At 33.4% G+C, this 20,632-nt stretch overlaps 2 protein-coding genes across 2 annotated transcripts in view; one reads left to right on the top strand and one right to left on the bottom strand.

Annotated features, from left to right (window-relative positions):
• The window catches only part of LOC131929092 (serine/threonine-protein kinase 36), a 31,078-nt gene extending 22,484 nt beyond the window's left edge, over positions 1-8,594 (top strand). Inside the window, exons 26-38 of the mRNA XM_059285285.1 lie at positions 323-349; positions 1,157-1,177; positions 1,696-1,932; positions 2,300-2,403; positions 3,306-3,419; positions 4,130-4,289; positions 4,614-4,755; positions 5,185-5,311; positions 5,490-5,550; positions 6,179-6,308; positions 6,488-6,560; positions 7,315-7,411; positions 8,391-8,594. Of these exons, the coding sequence (XP_059141268.1) occupies positions 323-349; positions 1,157-1,177; positions 1,696-1,932; positions 2,300-2,403; positions 3,306-3,419; positions 4,130-4,289; positions 4,614-4,755; positions 5,185-5,311; positions 5,490-5,550; positions 6,179-6,308; positions 6,488-6,560; positions 7,315-7,411; positions 8,391-8,594 (1,497 nt within the window). The remainder of the gene's footprint in view (positions 1-322; positions 350-1,156; positions 1,178-1,695; positions 1,933-2,299; positions 2,404-3,305; positions 3,420-4,129; positions 4,290-4,613; positions 4,756-5,184; positions 5,312-5,489; positions 5,551-6,178; positions 6,309-6,487; positions 6,561-7,314; positions 7,412-8,390) is intronic.
• A 2,096-nt stretch (positions 8,595-10,690) lies between these two features.
• On the bottom strand, positions 10,691-15,412 carry LOC131929091 (uncharacterized). Its single transcript, XM_059285284.1, has 3 exons — positions 14,911-15,412; positions 12,700-12,891; positions 10,691-12,011 (listed from the first exon to the last, which is right to left on the bottom strand). The coding sequence occupies exons 1-2, from the start codon at positions 15,192-15,194 to the stop codon at positions 12,729-12,731; spliced, it is 447 nt and encodes a 148-aa protein (XP_059141267.1). The 5' UTR covers positions 15,195-15,412; the 3' UTR covers positions 10,691-12,011; positions 12,700-12,728.
• Between the last annotated feature and the right edge of the window lie 5,220 nt (positions 15,413-20,632).

Here is a 20,632-nt window from a genome sequence, read left to right as displayed (position 1 = left end):
CCCCCCCACATGAAAGGAAAATTATAATTTATATTGAAAATATACCCCCCCCTGATATTTGATTGTTCTACATCGCCATGTCATGTTGTCCACACACCCCCTTCATTCTTTTTGAAAGAAACACTAATTATGGTTATGACAGGTTAATTACAGGGTGGCTGGAGGGACATTTTTTTTCTCCCATAAAAACCTTGACACACCCTTAATAACAGTAATATTACACAAGGTATTTGATTCAGCAAATTTTTCATAAAACTGGTCCAGTTTTTTAAGTACTGGTTAATTATTCAAAGGTGATAGAAATGTTTATTGTATTTATCAGGACTACAGCAAAGACATAGAAAAGCAGGTATTGGTTGATGATTTAATTCACATGGTTCTTTTTTACTCACAAGATTTCTTTACACTTTTAATTTTGTGTTAGAAATTGTTTTTAGATTGTACATTTTGAATTCATTTTTTTAATGTTGAAGTATTTCTGTTATGTAAAATATTATAAATTTTTTTTTTTTTTTAATCCTGAGCTTTAATTTCTTATAAAGAATCTTTCCTTTTATTATGTGAAATATAAACATGACTCCATGAAAAAATGTAAGTTACATCTGATGAGATGTGTTGTCATCCATTACAGCTAGAGTTATTAATGCAACAGTTGAATTAAGTGGTGTAGAAATGCCCAGATTTTTAAAAAATTTTATAATGCCTAAGGCTAGCTGCAATTTGAAATATTTAATTTAAAAAATCAAACTCTTAGAGAATTTTTTTTTCTGGCTACACTTGACACCTAACTCAGGACTGCACATTTTAGGTGCACATTGTAAGTGTCTTGTAATTGTCATATTCACAATTCTTTGTATTGTAAAATTATAGGTTATTTAAGTCATTAATCAACTTCTATTTTCTTTACCACAAATATCAAAAACATAATGGGGGTGTACAATATTTTGGCTACTGTGCTTCTTGTTTGAAGTTAGTATTTAAATCTGTGACAGTAAATTACAACTATTTTCACAAAAATGAAATTCTGAAAAACAAAATAAAAACTTACTACATTTTTTGAATGACACAAGGTTTCTGCTGACAATATTTTAAAATCACACTTAAAAAATCCTTACAAATACTCTATAAGGTTTGAGTTTTTTCCTTCCATTAACAGATGAAAAACCAGTTGATTCAGGTACACATAGTTTGGTGTTAAGTTCTCTTTTTAATGTTTTATTTTTATTTTTTGTTGTTGTAAATAATGAAAAACATTTGCCCATTGAACAGTTACATTTGAAAGGTTTCTTGGCCATCAGGTGATTTTAAAAGTTTCTGTTTAGAAAGTTTCTTGAATCTTTATATTCTAGTTTAAATGTTAGTTATTTTAAATGTACATTATCATTAGAGATTTTATGAATGCAGTATTTTAAAATACCAAGCAACACTTAAAAATATGTCTTGTAAAAACATAAACTTTAGTAAAGTACCTTATGCCCTACAACCTCCCTCAAATATAATGAAACAAAATGTTAAAACAATATTTTATTGAGGAACAGTTAAAAATTATTCTTAATTTTAAAAAGTTTTAGTATATTTTATTGACTTGTATCTGGGCCTGAAAACACGCATTTAGTAGAAAAAGAATTTTAAATTAATTAAATTAAAAAATTTTTAATTAAAAAAAAAAACTGACATTATTATTATTTCCTTTAGACTGACAGCCCTGTGGCTAGCCTGTACATAGAGACAGGGATTTGGGGCGCCATGTGGCACCGGATTGCACAAGGTGTGCAGGTTTTGAACCTGGAAGTGGACATGCCGCTGCAGGACATGGAGGGGAAAACTGATGGTTTGATGGCATCGCAGAAGTTCCTTGCTCCTGATTGGTCATTGATATCCCCGCAGGGGTTAATGGCATCATTACAGATGGCTGTCACTGTGTTTACCAAGGTAGGTTTTCATTCTTACATTGTCAGTAATTACATTTTTAGAGACATTTAACATAAAATTAAAACGAGTGTATAGTTGTATACTAGAGATGCCCACACAAAGAACAGAAAATGTGACTATGCCACCTTATTTTAAACAGTCCTTGAACATTAAAAAAATAAAATAGGACATGTTATAAAATTTTTGAAAATAAGAAATCATCCTATTAGTGTTAGTTTTAAGATCAAAGCAATTTCTTTTCTTAATTAATGTCTAACTTGAATTTATAAAATAAGAAGACCTCATCCATTTTATTTCAACTATGGAGAGAGAATCTAGATAGTGCATAAACTCTGACAATGTTTTGACTTTTTGAAATTTATTTCAGGAAACATACCAGTGCCTGCCCAATCTGGCCACAGCTGATAGTATCCTAATGCTAACTCTGGTTCATTTTTTACACCCTCAGTTTCTTACACAGATTCATTCACAGTAAGTAGCATGGGATCATTAAACTATCTGTGTAGCATGGGATCATTAAACTATCTGTGTAGCATGGGATCTTTAAACTATCTGTGTAGCATGGGATCTTTAAACTATCTGTGTAGCATGGGATCATTAAACTATCTATGTAGATGGGATTTAACTACTTATCGTGATGGGATTAAACTACTTAAGTAGATTGGATTAAGTTATCTATGTAGTTGGGATTAAACTACTTATGTAGATTGGATTAAATTATCTATGTAGTTGGGATTAAACTACTTATGTAGATTGGATTAAATTATCCATGTAGTTGGGATTAAACTACGGTCATAACATATTCGCCCAAGTCATTTTTTTGGGGGATTTTGAGTTAATAGTTGAAATACAATGTTTACACATTATTCTATTATATGGCAAATCACCTAAGTCATGAGCCAATCAGAAAACTGTTTCTTCTTTAAATTGTACCATAGTGACATAGCAGATGTAATACTAAAGTTATTCCTTTTTTCTTCAGTTTTCTCAAAATATGAAAACATGACTTAGGCAAATGTGTTATGACCGTGATGTTATGTAGATTGGATTAAATTATCTATGTAGATGGGATTAAACTACTTATGTAGATTGGATTAAACTAATTTTGTAAATTGGATTAAACAGTCTAAATGTTATATTAAACAGAAACGGCTCTTAAAAATTAATTCAAATTTAACAAGGACTAATGTTTGTTGAAGTTAAGGATCACTTCAGTTACAATTTTTTAGCATTAAAATACCTTTAATTCTTTTTGTCTAGAATTCGTTGGACAAAAATATTGACTTTATGATTTACTTTAACAATGATTTACTTTAAAAATGACACTTTTTACAATATTCTAGACCAGTTAAACTTACAAAATGTGTTTCTAGTTTTAAAGCTGAAGGGGCTCAGTTGGTTGAAGACATCATACTGGCTGTCACACAGATGGGTTGTTTCCCTTTTGCTGTAGACACAACAGATGAGCTCCTGGCTGAGATACAACAGTATGTAGACAAATTATTTCCCTTGTGTGTAGAAAAGAATGTGGAAAAATTATTTCCCTTGTCTAATACAATGTGTGTAGAAAAGAAAGTAGAACAGTTATTTCCCTTTTCTGATACAACTTGTTTTTAGAAGAAAATTAATTTCCTTGGTTTTGTAATAGTAATTAGAAAAATGATTCCCTTTGGTTTTTATACAACTGATGAATAAAATATTTCCCTTTGTTTTATTTAAAAGTTAATGGCTAAAATATCTCCCATTAATTTAATACAACAGTGAATAAATAAAATATTCCCCTTTGTTTTTATACAACACTACATGAATAAAATATCTTCCTTTGTTTCAATTATATTCTTGACCCATGTTTCTGGTTGATGTGGCCCTTTGAATATTTATGACTTTATATAATGCTATAATGATAAAATGTTTTCCTTTGATTTATACAAAGGTAATTGAATAAATTATTTCTCTTTGTTTTATACAACAGTAAATTAATACAATAATTCCTTTTTTTAATACCATGCTACAATGATAAAATGCTTTCCTTTGCAATATACATTATACAACAGTATATTAATACAATATCTCCCCTTTGTAATATACAACAGTTAATTAATACATTTCCCCTTTGTAATATAAAACAGTTAATTAATACACTATTTCCCTTTTGTTTCCATGACTAAACTTTACTTTGTAATTGTGTTATCCTCAGCTGTTTGTACACCTCCAAGTTCCTCCCTCGTCTGCTGGCTGCATGTGTGCACCACTTGTCTGGGTCGTCTCTGGAAACACCGCTGGGTCTTTTAGCCAGGCTGGTTCTGGGAAATGTTATTTTTGTGGAGCAGTTCGCCACAGCTGTCAAAAAATATCAGGTTCTGATTTATGCTTATTTTTACTTTTTTTATACCCAAATTGTGCTTTGGTAACTTTAATCTTTTGTGGTAATTTTAAATTTCAACTATCTCAGCATCTTAGGTTATTTATACAGCATCAAATCACATGTTATTTCACTTAAGATTGTATACTAATTTCATTTGTTTTCTTCAATGACAAAATAAAAAAGTTTATTCAATAAGATAATTATTATTTAATTAATCACTGTCTTTAGTAGACAGCTCCACAGAGTTTAAATAAAATATTCAGCTTTCCCCTAAGATAAAACACTTGATTAATTGTTGAAATTTTTTTTTCTCCAGGCAGTGCCATTTCTACAAAAGTGTATGGAGAACCAGAGTCCACTGTCTGTGAAGTGTGATGCCATCTCTATCTGCAGTCACCTCGTGAGGACATCACCAGAACACCTGGACCTGGTCAAGAATATTTTCAAAGGGACAGAAGGTAACACTTCTTTCTTGCATCAGATATTTTTAGCAGTGCAAAATAACTCTATACTCCAACTAAAATTTTTTATAGCAGTAAAAAATTAATACATCAAACTTCTATCCTCCAACTAAAAATGTTTAATAACAGTAAAAAAAACAACAACTAGATCACTCTATTTGCTGCAACTTAAAGGTTTATTGCAGTGAATAAATAAAAATATGTATAAAAAATAAAATACATTGAACCTCTAAACGCAAACAAAAATGTTTTATTTTATTTATAGCAGTAAAACAGTACCATTCAGCTTCTGTACTTCAGTTTTTAAATTTTACAGCGGTAAAAAATAAAAAGGCATATAGATAAACCTTAATGTTACACCTAAATATGTTGATCTGTAGAATTAAAAAAAAAGGAATTAACTTAATGTACTCAAACTGTTGCCAGGTAACTACAGTTTGATGTCAGGCTTCATCAATCACAGTACAGCAGCAATCAAATCTAGAACATGCAGTCTACTTGGCAATATAATGAGACATGATGGCCAGCTGTATTCCATTCTTAACAAGCCAAAGTAATATTTTTGTTAAATCAGAAACTTATTTATTGAAATAACTAGTGCTTTTTTTTTAAGATAAAAAATTACTTGGAATCTTAAATTTAATCTACATCAAACAATTTATATGAATAAAAACATCTAAAAAAAATTCATGGCATTTACTGTTTGTTAAAAGTTTCTTTTCTCATTTTAGAGACAAAATCCTCAGTGGCCTCCTGGCGTGCTTGCAAGATTCTGACTCAAATGTCCGAAAGGTTGTCCAGCTTTATTTTTCTGTATTATAAAAATGTTATCTCAATTAGTGGCAAATAGGTCTGGTTCCATATCGAAATAACTTATAAGACTAGTTTTAATGCCACCTTAACCGTCATCAACTTATACAGCTAAATTTGTTTCATTACTACCTTTAAAAAAAAGGATAATTAATTCTTCAGAAAAAGGTGTACTGTGCACTTGACCCTACTGTCCTTTAACTTTTAACCTCATGTATGGGTTTTCTTTATCACGTAAATTTCCAATGTCCTATTCCAAAAGTTAATAGTTTATTTAAAAACAACTTTCTCTGCTGGTATCCACACATTATTTAAAAATTACCCTTACAAAATTTATTTTGATTTATGTTTTGGACAGTGCTATATTTATGACACTAAATTAATTTAGCCATTTATAAAGTGAATTGTTTATTTTGGTTCCCATGTTATGCAGTGCCATGTTTATGATATTATTATGTTAATTTAGCTAGTTGTATAGTTGTATTTTATTAATTTAGCTAGCTGTAAAGTTTTATTTTTATTATATTAATTTAGCTAGCTGTAAAGTTGTATTATATTAATTTAGCTAGCTGTAAAGTAAATTATTTATTTTTGTTCCTGTGATACACAGTGTGCTGCTTACGCTGTGGGCAATGCCTGCTACCACAATGGAGAGCTTTATCAGAAGCTGAGACCAGCACTGCCTCATTTAGTTGACCTACTGCATGACCCAGTCACCAAAACAAGGGCTAATGCAGCTAGTAATGCTTTCGTTCACTCATACTTTTCATTCATGTTCAACATATTTGATCTTATTCTTCAAATAATAGTGTTACATAATGTTCTTAAAAATCTTGATTTTTCTTAAAATTTTGATTTTAAAAAAAATGATCTCAAAAATATTTTCTTCTAAGTGTTGTTTTACTTTTTTTTTTTACAGGTGCCTGTGGTAACCTTGGCATGCATTCCTCACTTTTATGTCCAGATATTAAAAAATGCAAATTAGTAGCACAGTAAGTATAAAAATTAAGGGATTGCATAGAATATTTGAAGTAAAATTTTTTAAAAATTACTTTTTATTATTTCCATTGCATTGTTGCCACAAAAATGACATCTATATATATAATTCTCTTCTGGGAGACTCTTGAAAACAAGCTGTAAACGCGCTCCCTACCACCCCCACCCCTACATGGTCTGGTGAGCTGTGGTTCACTCTAAATGTTTACAAACAGAGCCGGGTTTAGTGACGACTATTAGGGGCAGATAATTTAGTTTGAAACAATTTTAAACGTAGGGGGGGGGGGTTTACTAAGTGGAGTTTACTTTAACGGAGCGGGTGGGGGAGGAGGGGGGGGGGGTTATCGTCCTTAACGAGCTACTTATAGTGTTTTAAAGAAATATTTTCAGTGGCAGCGTTGGTAGTGTCGAATTCACAAATTATGAATAACTGAAAAGTAGAAAAAACAACTAAATAGCGGCGTATGATATGCTGCAGGTCGGCTTGTTGTAAATAAAATACTTCATCTAAAACCTGTTTAAAAATTATGTGATGTCAGTATGCAAAAATTAGTTGTAATATTAATAACCAAATTTCTTAAAAAATAATATTAGCTAGATAGTATTAAAGTTTAACAGTGAAATCACATAGCTATTGCATGTGCCTAACTGAATACCTTTATCACAACCCAAAATGATGTTGATAGAACAGCCATCACTATGTTAATCACTACACCTACTTGATTTTTTAAATTCAATTTGTTGTCTTAGTTTGCTGGAGACTGCCTGCCATGATACCCAGTCATCAGTGCAAATTAATGCTATGCTTGCTCTAAGGAGCTTGTGTACCAGAGATGAGCTCATCAAGGTTAGTTTGTAGTTTGTCTTGTTAAATGTTGGGAGACAAATGTATTGTATTGTGAACATGTCCTGCATGCAAGTAATTTTTTTTAGGACCATTTATTTAAAACTTGTCACCATGGTCCCTCACATTATGAAGAAAAACTAGGCGAGACGCTATTGACAATAAAATACAAAAACGCAAATTGGGAAAGAATGGACACACCCTGCGTAAAACCAACTAGCAACATCACCAGACTAGCACTAGATTGGAATCCTGAAGGAAAGAGGAAAGTAGGGAGGCCTAAACAGACTTGAAAAGATCACTTGTCTGTGAAGCAGAAGCAGCAGGAATGTGGTGGACCAAGCTTGGACAAATCACACAGAACCGAGTACGATCAAGCGGTGTGGTTGCGTGACTATGCTACACATGAATGATGATGATTCCCCCTCACCCCTGGAGCAGTGTGGTTGCGTCACTATGCTACACATGAATGACGATTTCCCCTCACCCCTGGAGGGCTGTGGTTGCGTGACTATGCTACACAGGAATGATGATTTCCCCTCACCCCTGGAGGGCTGTGGTTGCGTCACTATGCTACACAGGAATGATGATTTCCCCTCACCCCTGGAGGGCTGTGGTTGCGTCACTATGCTACACAGGAACACTATGCTACACAGGAATGACGATTGGCCCTCACCCCGTCACAAAAGATCTAAAACTCATCTCTTCACTTTGAAATGTGATTCTTACATAATACTGACTCATAGCACTGGGCTTTTTCTTTATGTTGACTTCTATTGTATTACCTGTATTGTTTTGTGCTGAAGAATAAAAAGTAGAGCACCCATTCAAAGTAGAGTTCACCTGTTTCATTGACCTCTGCATATGAAGTTATAGTGTGCTCAGCATTTTGCCCAGTGCTAAAGAAGACCTTAGGTTTAAACACTTTGTACTCATCCTGCCATCAAACTGTTTTGTAATATTTAAATTTGGAATTTTTCAGGATCTTCTGACCTTAAATGCTGTAGAAAAGTTGTCTCCCCTCCTCTCAAGCCACACACCTCGTGACCTCATCACACCCCGTCCATTCTCACCTGCGTCCAGACCTGGGAGTGTTCTGTCCAACAGGCCAAGTACTGCCACAGCCAACGGTGTTGCCACATGTGCTAGCAAATTACAGAGAATACTTCAGGGAGCTTCAGTCTGAGGTAAAAAAAGTTTCCCTTTCAAACCTGACAGTCTATGGAGCAAGTGAAGTAGAGTTCACTTGTTTCTGTGACTTCGGCATATGAAGAGATAGTGTGGTCAGCACTATGCCAGCCGCCTTTACTCTCCCTAACGTGAGTTAGGTACCCATCAGAGTTGAGTGGACTCAGGGATGGTCTACTGACTTGAACCCGGATTCGAACTCGAGACTTACGGGTTAGCAGTCCAGCCGTCTACCGCTAGACCACTCCATCCCAGTCTGAGGTATTGCTCAAAAACTTTTTAGGTTCAAAACTTTTGGTTTTATTTTGATTTCAGTCAACAAATTACCTGGAAAATAATTAAGTCCAATTTATATTTCCTTTGACAGAAACCTGTGTTCATTGAAGGGAGATTAAGATGGGCCACTTGAATTCTCCACTAGTGTAAATATTATTAATAGCAACTTAATTTACAAATGTATATAATTGTTCTATTCCAATTACTGTTTCACTTTGCACTGTATTTTTATTCTTTGTAATATTTGAAGTGAATTGTTTACAAAGCTCACTAAGTATGATGTCTCATTTTTAAATCATGAATCATTTTACCATTTTCTTTGATAGTCCAAAAATGTTCTAGGTGATTCAAAAAGTAGGCTTATGTATGAAACAATTAAACCTAACAAAATAAATTACATTCTGTAGCTTGAAAAGCTAATTTTTCTTTTTCATAACTTTAAAATGTAGAAGTAGCCCTAATAGGAAGTAAATTTTTGTTTTTGTGGTTTTGAGATGATTTGTATTTTTTAAAAGTTTGAGATGATTCAACTACAGCCTTTAATTAAATTATTTTCTAAAAACATACCTCACATGAAATTCATTTTTAATTAAACAAATGTAATTTTGTATTGGTGTTCTTTATTATAATTATGTTGTCATAAATCTGTTTAGTGTTTAAAAATGCAGCTTATTGAACTTTAATTAGGGGTCAGCGTGTTCTAGTCGGTAAAGCTCATGGTTGCTAAACCGAAATGTCTCGAGTTCGAACCCTCATTCAGATTTGGCTCGTTAGCCATTTTTCTGGGAGAGACAACTCTAAAATTAAACAACTGATATAGTCCTAAATTATACCCCACCCCCCTCAATTAAAGAAAATTAGCACTGGGTGAAACTGATTGTCTACTATATAATTCACAAGGCTCTAAGAATGCTAAATTATGGAATTGCAAATATTTCTTTCCAAAATTTTTAAAGACTTATCTCTTTCAAACATGATGGTCCATGGTGCAGTTAGAATTAACTTAAGTCTGACTCCTCCATTGAAACCACAATTTTGAGTTTGAAAAAAAACTAGGGCCCATATAATTTGTGAGTTTATGTACTGTACAAGATGTGCACAATGTCATGATACACAAGTGGGATCCAATTGTTCCTGTAGTGTTAATATACCTGTCAGTACGGTCACACATAACTTTGTTGACAGGCTGAATGTTAAAACATGTAATTAAGTTAAGATACTCAGAAGAGCAAATGTCCATAAGAATTGACATATGATGGCTACTTAAATGCACCTCAAAATACAGACTGCATACTACGCACTACCCAGGTTTTCTTTTTATAAACCAAGTCTTAAGTTTTTTCCCCGGTACAGTCAAATGAGTCAAGTTTGTTTCTAGAGTAGGGTTGTGGTAAAGGCACTGGGCAAAGCGCTGACCACACTATCCCGAGGTCACGGAAACAGGTGAACTCTACTTCACCTGCCCAGTGACCCGCCAGTTCCAAAAAGTAACTTTAAACGTCTCCTGTTTAAAGTTTGGGTTATATTTAAATAGTGTCATGCAGTATATTTAGAAGTGAACCAAGGAACTCAGTGGTGGATGACTTCAGTATAATTGTTATCAGGACATTATCAGCAACCTTATCTGCCTAGGATGGGATGTGTTGAAAACTAAGCTGATTTATACAGTACATGATATCAACACACATTGTTCAGGGATGAAAAGCTAGAAATATAATGCCACTCTTTAGTAGGTACATCTGAGCCTGTCAGCTTAAGAATAGATTTTGTGGTTAAGTTTAAAAAAAAAACAAGATAAATGTAATAAAACAGTTATAGTAGTAACAGTGTTTTATTAATTATTTGCATGAATATAAAATGTGGTACACAGAGGGTGTGTGCATCAGTGAGTAGAATATCAGTCTACCCACCAGTCAGCAATTTTCTTTTATACTAGTTTTGCTATTCATTAAATTGGTTTAGATATTTCTAGACTGAAGAGTAACTTGCTAACCGCGATAACATGGCGGTTGACTAGTTTTACAAAAAGAATAGATGTCACTAAATGCCATGACTTTTTCACATCCAAGAAGTTACAAAATAAGTGTGTTCTCATTGTACAAATGAGATTGATAATACAGAGATCAAACAAGCTCACAGTTTAAGTAAAATGTATACACAAAAAATTTACTTCTTAGCGCATTGTTGAATGTATTCATGCTGTCCACCAACAGGATGGTTCAAGTCTATGTGACACACCTACTTTTGTTAATATCACACCACAAATTCAGAGATCTATTTTATCAGTTAACACTTTTCTGGACTGATTATCAAACTGAGTTAAAACATTTAACAGAACTGATTAACCATTGGTAAAAACAGATGTGACAAGTTTTGTATAATTTTAATTTATTTAAAAACTTTATTGAGCACAATGTTATAAATACTAATAATTAGCAGAGAAAACTGTCATATTACAAATGAGACTGGATAGCCTTAACAATGAAATTATTATTCAAAGCAGTATATAGGTACATTACCATTATATTACACAGCACAGTGGCTAGGTTTTGATATAAATATTCTCAATCTATAAGACAAGAACCAGGCTACTGATTTGTTACATACTTTAAAAAAATAATCAACAAATAAATTACTCAAGAGATGATTTTTTTATGATGAAACAAGACATGACAGAAAATTTCAAAATTACTATGTAGCAACAGAAAAAAGAAAAGCCTATTTTTTTTATTAACTTGTCGTAACTGAAATGAATTATTTTACAAAAACATACATTGGAGGGGACATTTTATAACCAACTAATGCTAACACAAAAGAATAGAAGTTATATTTTACAGATTTTCAATGACTTTTACAGTAATGAACATTATAAGCAAAATAAAGGGAAAGATGATGCTTGTTGGTAAATTTAAAAACATATCCCCAGTTGTAACATTTCTTTGTAGGATGAGTGTAATGGTTAGCATATCTATTAGAAAAATGACAATTTAACAATGAAAATATTTTTATAAAAATCCAATAACCATCATAATGTTCTCAAAAATAGATTTCAAGATTGTTGCAAAGTTGTTGCTAAACCTAAAAAATTCCCCTCCATACAAGAATCCTACACTGATGTCTCAAAAAGCTGTTAGCACACCTGAAAATAAAATTGTGTTTATTTAACTGGGGAATAAAAACTAAGAACAATAAAAAGGGTCCTATTCCTGTGAACCTACAATTTGCAAGCATTTGCATTTTAGTAACATCAACATGGGTGAGCTAAATTTACCTAATGTTACTAGATTTGCTTCATTATTTTAGAAAAAGGGCACAGCTGTTTCAATATGTGGTGACCGTTTAAATGTAATAAATATATTCATTTAAACTGCTAAATAAGTTTCCAAAAACAGTCATGTCTAATCATTTTTTTTGTTTTTAATTATTTTTCTGCTAAAAGATTGGAATTACAATCAAATCATCTTTTGGATCAGAAGTTTATAAAATACCTTTGATGACACTTTATTAACTAGATAGGTTTTTTGTTAGTTACCAAAGCAAGTGGACTCCTCAAAATAGCTAGCAGGTTTTTTTTATTTTTGTATAATTATTACTATTTTTAGTTTCCTTTAATTAAGCTATTAAATGCCAATAATGAGAAAATATACTCTCAACTATTTTTGACCATGGCAACAGTGCTTCTTTATAGCCTATACTTTCCACTTATTTATTCAATTCAAAACTACTGATATTAGATAACTATAGAAATCTACAGAATGTCCGGTTATATAACAGTTTTAATATAATATTGAATAATACAAATATAAAAAGCATGAATTTTAACTTACCTATACTAACTAATAAATTCCTCTTCATCTTAAGCTGCTTTCCATCCAAGTTTCTCTAAAACTGCTTTAGTATCAACTTCACTATAGTTATCTCCTTCTATGACATTCTTGCTAACAGAAAGTGCAGATTTCAGGGCATTGAAGGAAGAGGCACAGATCATCTTTTTTCTGACAGAGCAGCTCTCAGGGTGCCTAGCAGAATAATATAAAAACATTTAAACACAATGCTAAGTAATAAACATTCTAGGGGGTAACAATGCAGAGTGCCAGTTTTCACTTGTAAACAGTTCTTGTTCTATTGTTGCATTTTAGAAGTTGCTTCTTTAAAAAATGTGCACATTTGATGAATACCACATAATGTCTTGCCTCTACTCAGTTCACAGTTGTGTGATAATGCAAAGCAATGAGATTAAAAAATAAAATAGTACAACAGCTAGATTCTTTTTATCCCAACTGTCTAGATCTATTAATATTTTACAAAACAAGCTTTTAAAAATTTCTCAGATGTATTATTACTATTCTTTTCTTGTAAATAAACAGTGGTCTATTACTTTTTAGACTTGCATAAACTAGATTTAACCTGAAGAGGATGCAATAGAAGAGAAAAACCAAAACAAAGTAACAGGATCATCAACTACTTTATCAGTCATAACAAACAAAGACCATTCAGATATTTTAATAGACCTTTGAAAAAGAAAAAACCAGCTGGGTCTCATCCAAGCAGTATCAAGTTGCTTTCAGTTTAAAATATTATCAAAACAACAGTAGCAGCCTTTTACTCAGATTTACTGAGTTTTGTAACATGTATTGGAAAAAAATTACCACAAAATAACAAACAAAAAAATCAGGCTTGCAACATTACATTAACCCAAAATGTATTGGTCAGCTAGCTGCATGTTTTCAAAATGGTCAAAATATTTTAATAAACCAGGTGTTAACAAGTAATTGGGTGAATAGCCTTTTTGCAGGTCAAAAACTTGATGTTTCATGGTTTCCTGTGATAGTTTTATCATTTTTTTTTTGTATAGCTAAAAGGGGCTTAGGACCTATTAATTTAAAAAAATATATGAGCCAATTTAAATTCATCTTTACATCCTGTCATTCTTTACGCAGTCATTATTTGGGCACAAAAAATTGCCCAATTAGTAGGCCTACATTTTAAACAAAATATTTTTTACCCTAATAGCTATGTCAGCAGGCAAAAAATAGAATTTTTATTACTAGGCCTTGGGTAATTTTTCTCAAGTGGCAAACTTAGGCTAATTGCTTTTTTCATGGACTTAAAATTATGCTAAGGACCCAGTCGTTTCCTCAGTTTTAATTTAATTATAATATAGATGTAGAGACTGACAAGAAACATTTTTTCTAAAATAAAAAATAAAAAGCAGGCTTTTTTCTGGCATACAATAGGGAATCCATTTCTCAGTAACCTCACATTGAAATAAGATTTATAACATTATTAAGGCTCTTTAGGCTTAGGACGTAGATCTATCTGGCAACAAACAACCTCCTACCATCCTGCCAGTCAGGCATTCTACCAAGATCTAGAATCTAGATCTTTTCTAGATCTAGAAGCGTAGGGCCCTATCTACTGACTAATCTATCTTAGTACCTGGAATTTGAAATTCTATGTCTAACAACTAAATTTTAGATTCAAGACTATCTCCAATACTATGCGTAGGAATACAATATGACTCATACCTAATATAGTAGAATGGATGTAGACTTACAGGATACTTTCGGTTTGTTTGTATGTGAAACGGTCATTAAATAGCGCCTAATGGAAATTGAGAGTTCCGCTCACGAGTGCAGATCGGACGGCCACTCTAGATCTAGACTAGAGATCTTATATCTTATAGAAATCTAGAATTCTAATCATTCAATCTAAAATCGAATCAGTGACTAATCATTGCAGTTGCAGTATGAATGAAGTGGCCTGGATGCTGGACATTTCGGAACATTGCTATTTTACTTGTTACAAACTAGATCTAGATCTAAATCTACACTAGACCATATCTAGATCTAGATTCTTATATTTGAAAGCAAAAATAAAAATTATTAGGCCTAAACTGACGAGCATTGTAATATTTTAAAGTATTTTTGTCAGCGATCTTCTAAACTAGAATCTACTTCCGGATTTTTAAGCCTTGGTCAGGAAGTTGACAGAATAGAATCTAAAAATGTCTAGATTGAACAAAATCAATTACTTACCATGAAACCAGGATCATCTCACTTTTCTTGGTGCCGTCTTTGTTGCAAAAATCGAAATCATACGCAAGATATCGAACATCATCAGCAGGCAGACTTCCGATAACAACATCGTATTCGCACGGTTCTCCGTCATCAGTTGAGCCGGTCTTCTCCACTTCGACTTTTTTTACGTCGTCAGAGAATTTGAAAACAGCATATTTGAGTTTTTTGGATTTTACACTCATCATACTACATCCAGCCCATGCTTTTTTAACCGAATCGTCGATTTTTATTCCCGATGCCATGTTTACCTAAATTAAATTTAAATGCTAGTAAGAAAGAACAGTTTGCCGGCGTGACGGTGGGATGTTCCACTTCCTTTGAAGGTCCAATGTAATGTTGCGCCCCCTATCGGTCATATGATAGATAAACTAATTTATCAAGTCCGATTCAACACAGATAATGACAGGCAGAGACAATTGTTCAAAAGTTCTTTATTGATTACAGACTAATAAACAGTTTTTAAAGAACACTTTGTATGTAGCAATATTTATAGGTAACTTTTTGTACGAAACTAACATTGAAAACACTATGACAAATATCTATTTTAAGCTTTTCCATAAATGGCTCGGGCTATTATTGTAAGCTAGCAATTCATTGGATTGGCCCATAAGATCCTAATAAGGAAGAAACTGTTACGTTAAGGCTCTTACACTTCACCATTCATAATTTACCATTAGATAGAGAGCGGCCGATTGCAAAGAACTTTATTGTGTTGCACTTTATCAGCTGGTGTATCTTTCAGAATTATTCCTTTAAAGGTAGTTCGTTTAACTCTACAGGTTCATCCATAAATGACCACACAAAAATTTTTGGGGAAGAGATTAAATTGTACTTTAATGACAATAAGTTACACGGGGGGGGGGGGGGGGGGGGGGAAATGGGAGTTAGTAGTTTTTGTAATAGAAATAATGAATAACACTAACAAGTTGATTTCATGTATGATTATTCTTTTGAGAGTGTCGGGGGTCGTCCATAAATGACGTCACACTCGTAGGGGGGGGGGGGGGAGGGGGGGTCCGTAATTTTGTGACGGGGTGTGATTAGGGGGAGGGGGTTAGATGGTGCGACGTCACACATTTGCAATATAAAAAAGCAATGTTAGAAAACGAATTTTAGACGTTATTTCGCGTTTTAGAAAACTGTTTTAATAAATTGTAATAGAAATTGATTAAATTACTCTATTTTGACAGTTTGTAGGCTGAGGTGTGACGTCATTTTAAGGGGGGGGGGGGTCTGAGGGGAGGACGGCGAAGTAAAAATCGTCAAAAAAAAAAGCGTGACGTCATTTATGGATGACCTCTTAGGGAGAAGCTTCAAAACACCATTTGGTAAAAGGATGTCTTTTTTTTTCTTTTTTAAAGGCGCTGTGTCATGTATAGTTATGCAACTCCATTACGACTGTTTAATACGATAACATTATAAATACACCCCCCTTCTCTGAAAATAATGAAACAACGCTCACAAAAACGACAACAGTAATAATATAATGCCTGCCATTTGTTCAAACAGTTGTTGTATCAGCCCTATTTTGAAAAACGCTGTTATAAATAGGCATATAAACGTGTCTAGACACCATGCTTTGAAAAAAAAAAAACTCACTATAGTTTCATATCATTTACGAATAAAAATATTATTATGAAGGGGTCGTCCATAAATGACGTCACACTCGTAGGGGGGAGGGGTCCGTAATTGTGTGATGGTGTGTGATGAGGGGGAGGGGGGGTTCAGATGGTGAGACGTCACACTTTTGCATTATAAAAAAGCAATATTAGCAAACTAATTTTAGACGTTATTTCATGTTTTAGAAAACGGTTTTGATAAATTGTAATAGGAATTGATCAAAATACTCTATGTTGACAGAGTTTTGACAAGATTTTGGAAAGATATCGATGTTTCAAGAAAAATTCAACAGCAATTTTGATGGGGGTCGTAGGCTGAGGTGTGACTTCATTTTAGGGGGGGGGGGTCTGGCTTTTTGTAACGACGTGAGACGGAGAGGAGAGGGTAAAACTCGTCAAAAAATGCGTGACGCCGTTTATGGGTGACCCAGAAGTATAAAGATACTATGATGTAACAAAAACATTTTTTAAACAGAAAATTATTTCTAATTTTCTTTTTAAAAAGAAGATAAAATGCGACATAGAGGCTGAATTGTGGTTATTTCATTCTTTATCAATAATTTTGAGTACAACAACAACAAAAAATTTAATTAACTGATGAAATTGATACTCAGAGGAGAACTATCAATTCTGAGCCGCATTAGCGGATGTCACAGTTCGAGAAAAGAAACTACTAATGATAGGGGATGTTATGTTATTTAATATTAATAAACGACTAGGCTATACCCCATTGACCGCTACTGTGCATTTTATTATGGAAAACTATTTTTGTGATTTGCATTGTTTTACTCTCCCTGGCCACTCCTGTTGACTTCAAGGGCGCTTTTTAAAAAATGTTTGAATTTATAAAATAATTTTAAATGGGTTTGCAAAATATGAAAATAAGTGTTCTCTATGGTTCCCAAACGGCCTTAATTTAAAAAAAATGTAACTATATTTTTATCACTTGCCATACATTTTTAATGATTTTTTTAGTATAACATAATATTGGGTAAAAAAAATTGCTAAAAAAATATAAAACAGAAAAGATTTCGAAATTTAAAATTGACCTTAGCTAAGTAGATTTAGTATTGGGTAACAGTTTTTGTCTGTATTTTATATTTATACTCTTCTTCTTCTTCGTTCATAATTTTAGTGTTGGAAGGGATCTCCTCCAACACAGTTAAGTATACGTGTCAACTGGTTATGCGTCATTGAGGCCATTGACTCCGATTTCAGCCTGCTTTTCTTTTTGGATTTGCTTCCATAGCCTTTGTCCAACAAAGAACAAACTACAAGGCAGCAGTTGTTTGATTTTGGAGTTGTCTCGAGGGTCCGAACTCAAGACTTCTTCGGTTTAGCAACCATGAGCAGTGTAAAAACATTCCTCTACGCGCCAATCAGGTGAAAATCCTCCCTATTTACGTCCGTGAAAACGTGGCACTCGTCCAATTATCCTGGTGTCGCTTTTCACATGTCAACAGCCTTTATCGGTTTTTATTTTGCACAATGGCTATAGACAGTGGCGTAGCGAGGTTGGATGTCACCCGGTGGGCACCGGTGTCACCCCCCCCCTGTAAGAAAAAAATCAATATACATACATATATATATATATATATATATATATATATATATATATATATATATATATATATATATATATATATATATATATATATATTCCATATACACTTGTAAGTATGTGTATAGGCATGTGTAGGGCCTATATGTTTTTTTTTTTAAATTCTTCTGGATGTATTTAATTCTTTTACCCCCCCCCCCCCATCACATATACATGGATTAACATTAGGTTATTACGATTCCCAACCAAACCGTTTTCCTCAGGCATATACATATATTGCGACGTTGAGTTGATGTAGCTCCCCTCCCCCCGTCATCCCCAAGGTGATTGCTTTAAACTGTGCTCAGATAATACCAACATTTTGTATATATATATATATATATATATATATATATATATATATATATATATATATATATATATATATATATATATATATATATATATATATATATATATATATATATATATATTCGGTTATAAATTCAGCTGGATGTTGCATGTTGTCTTTATCATTAGCAGGTTTACGTCATGGTGTCACCCCCCCCCCTCCACCCGTGACTATTTAATTCACTCTACTTAATCATTTAATTAAGTGACAATATCATTTTTCTGTATATATTTTGCTATTTTTTGCCTTGGTGTCACCCCCCCCCCCCCCTAATTGGTGTCACCCGGTGCTTTCCACACACCCCGCCCCCCCCCCCCCCTCGTTACGCCTCTGGCTATAGAGAACATATCTAAATCAACTTGTGTCGAGTCCGATGGAGAGGTGTGGCTGATGCCCTTTGCTCCCAAGGGCCACAAAGGAATAGTGAAATGAAATTGTGGCCGAGTTATCTTCCTTTTACACTCATTTAAGGGGTAGGCGTGGTAGAGTCGGTAAAGCTCTTGGTTGCTAAACCGAAAAAGTCTCGAGTTCGAACCCTCGGGCAGATGAGGCTCGTTAGCTGGGGACAGCCACTCTTCTAGGAGAGACAACTCCAAAAATTAAACAACTTCTGCCTTGTAGTTTGTTCTTGGTTGGACAAAGGCTATGGAAGCAGATCCAAAAAGAAAAGCAGGCTGAAATCGGAGTCAATGGCCTCAATGGCGCATAACCAGTTGGCACGTAACGCTTAATTGTGTTGGAGGCGTGGTCGAGTCGGCAAAAAGCTCATGTTTGATAAATTCGAACAAAGTCTCGAGTTCAAACCAACTGGCAGATAAATCTCGATCCCCTTCAACACTAATAATTAAGAACGAAGAAGAAGAAAGAAGAAAGACTCATTTAAAACACGCTGCTCCGTCAACAAATAACCGAACTGCATAAAGTAGAATCTAGTATAAAACTGGATTGGAAAATCTTCAAGCCACTTCCATGACGGGGAAAAGGGTAGTTGGTTGTAATTGTATGGGCAAACCACAGTTATACATTGGCAAACTATGGTCTTTTTGCAACGCAAATTCTTATGGCGAAAGTATATTGTTCGTTTAAAGGTGAAATAATAGCCTGGTATATGGGGGAGGGGGGGATGGTAATAACACACAAGTAAAATAGATTAAAATAGCCCAGACCTTTGCAGCTTTACATTTTAAAAATTCATAAAAAAATATTTCTAGCCTCGTTGCAATTCTATTGTTTCCTGTATTCAGCCGTGTAATGTAACAAGCCTAGGCCTACTAGCTTGGCTGAAGCGTAACGGGGAGGTAACTCCGTATGACATAAATCAATCATGTACATTTATGGGCATGCTATTTGATTTTTTTTTACTGCGACTGATCCGTGCCGATAACGAAGATAATCTACCTGTAGTTTAAAATTGAAAAGCTTTGTTTTGTAGATTTAGTAACCTAAGACACTACATTTGACGCTAATATGGTGTGGAATAGTTACTTAACTTTAATCATTGCCTAAATTAAACCCAAATATTTATTACAATCTCGACCAGAACATACTAATGGTATTTATCATGTACGAAAATATTAAACTAACACCGTAAACTGACTTGTATGTTTGTAGCACCGTGTTTATTTATAGGCATAAGCATGACGTAATAATTATCAGAGTTTTCTCCCTTGTACTACGCAGCTTTGCCAACTTTATTTAAAAAACACTTGAGCGACCACGAATGTGACATAATCTGTGCATAATGTTATGTCTATTCCTACTTCATTTTTTTTTTTCAAAATTACAAAAGCTGTTTCATATACACATATTTCAAATTTGGTGTCTTTGCCCATAAATGTGGGATATAGAGGTGTGATCTGGTGGTAATAAAAGTGGTATGTGGTGGTAATTAACGTGTAATACTGTGATGATCAAGGTGGGATATGATGGTAATAAAAGTAGAATTCAATGCTAAAAAGGTAACAACTGGTGGTTATTAATTAAATTAATTATATGATGGTAAAAAGATGGAATCCGGATGTAATAAAGGTGGGATTTCTCGGTATCACTGAAGTTCTTTGAGTTAAAATTAAATGTGCACACGAAAGACTATTATAATTACACATCCTT

This window comes from Physella acuta, unplaced genomic scaffold (assembly GCF_028476545.2).
Source record: "Physella acuta isolate Inbredline_101_S28 unplaced genomic scaffold, ASM2847654v3 ptg001595l, whole genome shotgun sequence".
Classification (NCBI taxonomy): domain Eukaryota; kingdom Metazoa; phylum Mollusca; class Gastropoda; family Physidae; genus Physella; species Physella acuta.
The sequence above is the reverse complement of the archived record's forward strand: the minus strand, read 5'-3'. Positions and strand labels throughout refer to the sequence as shown.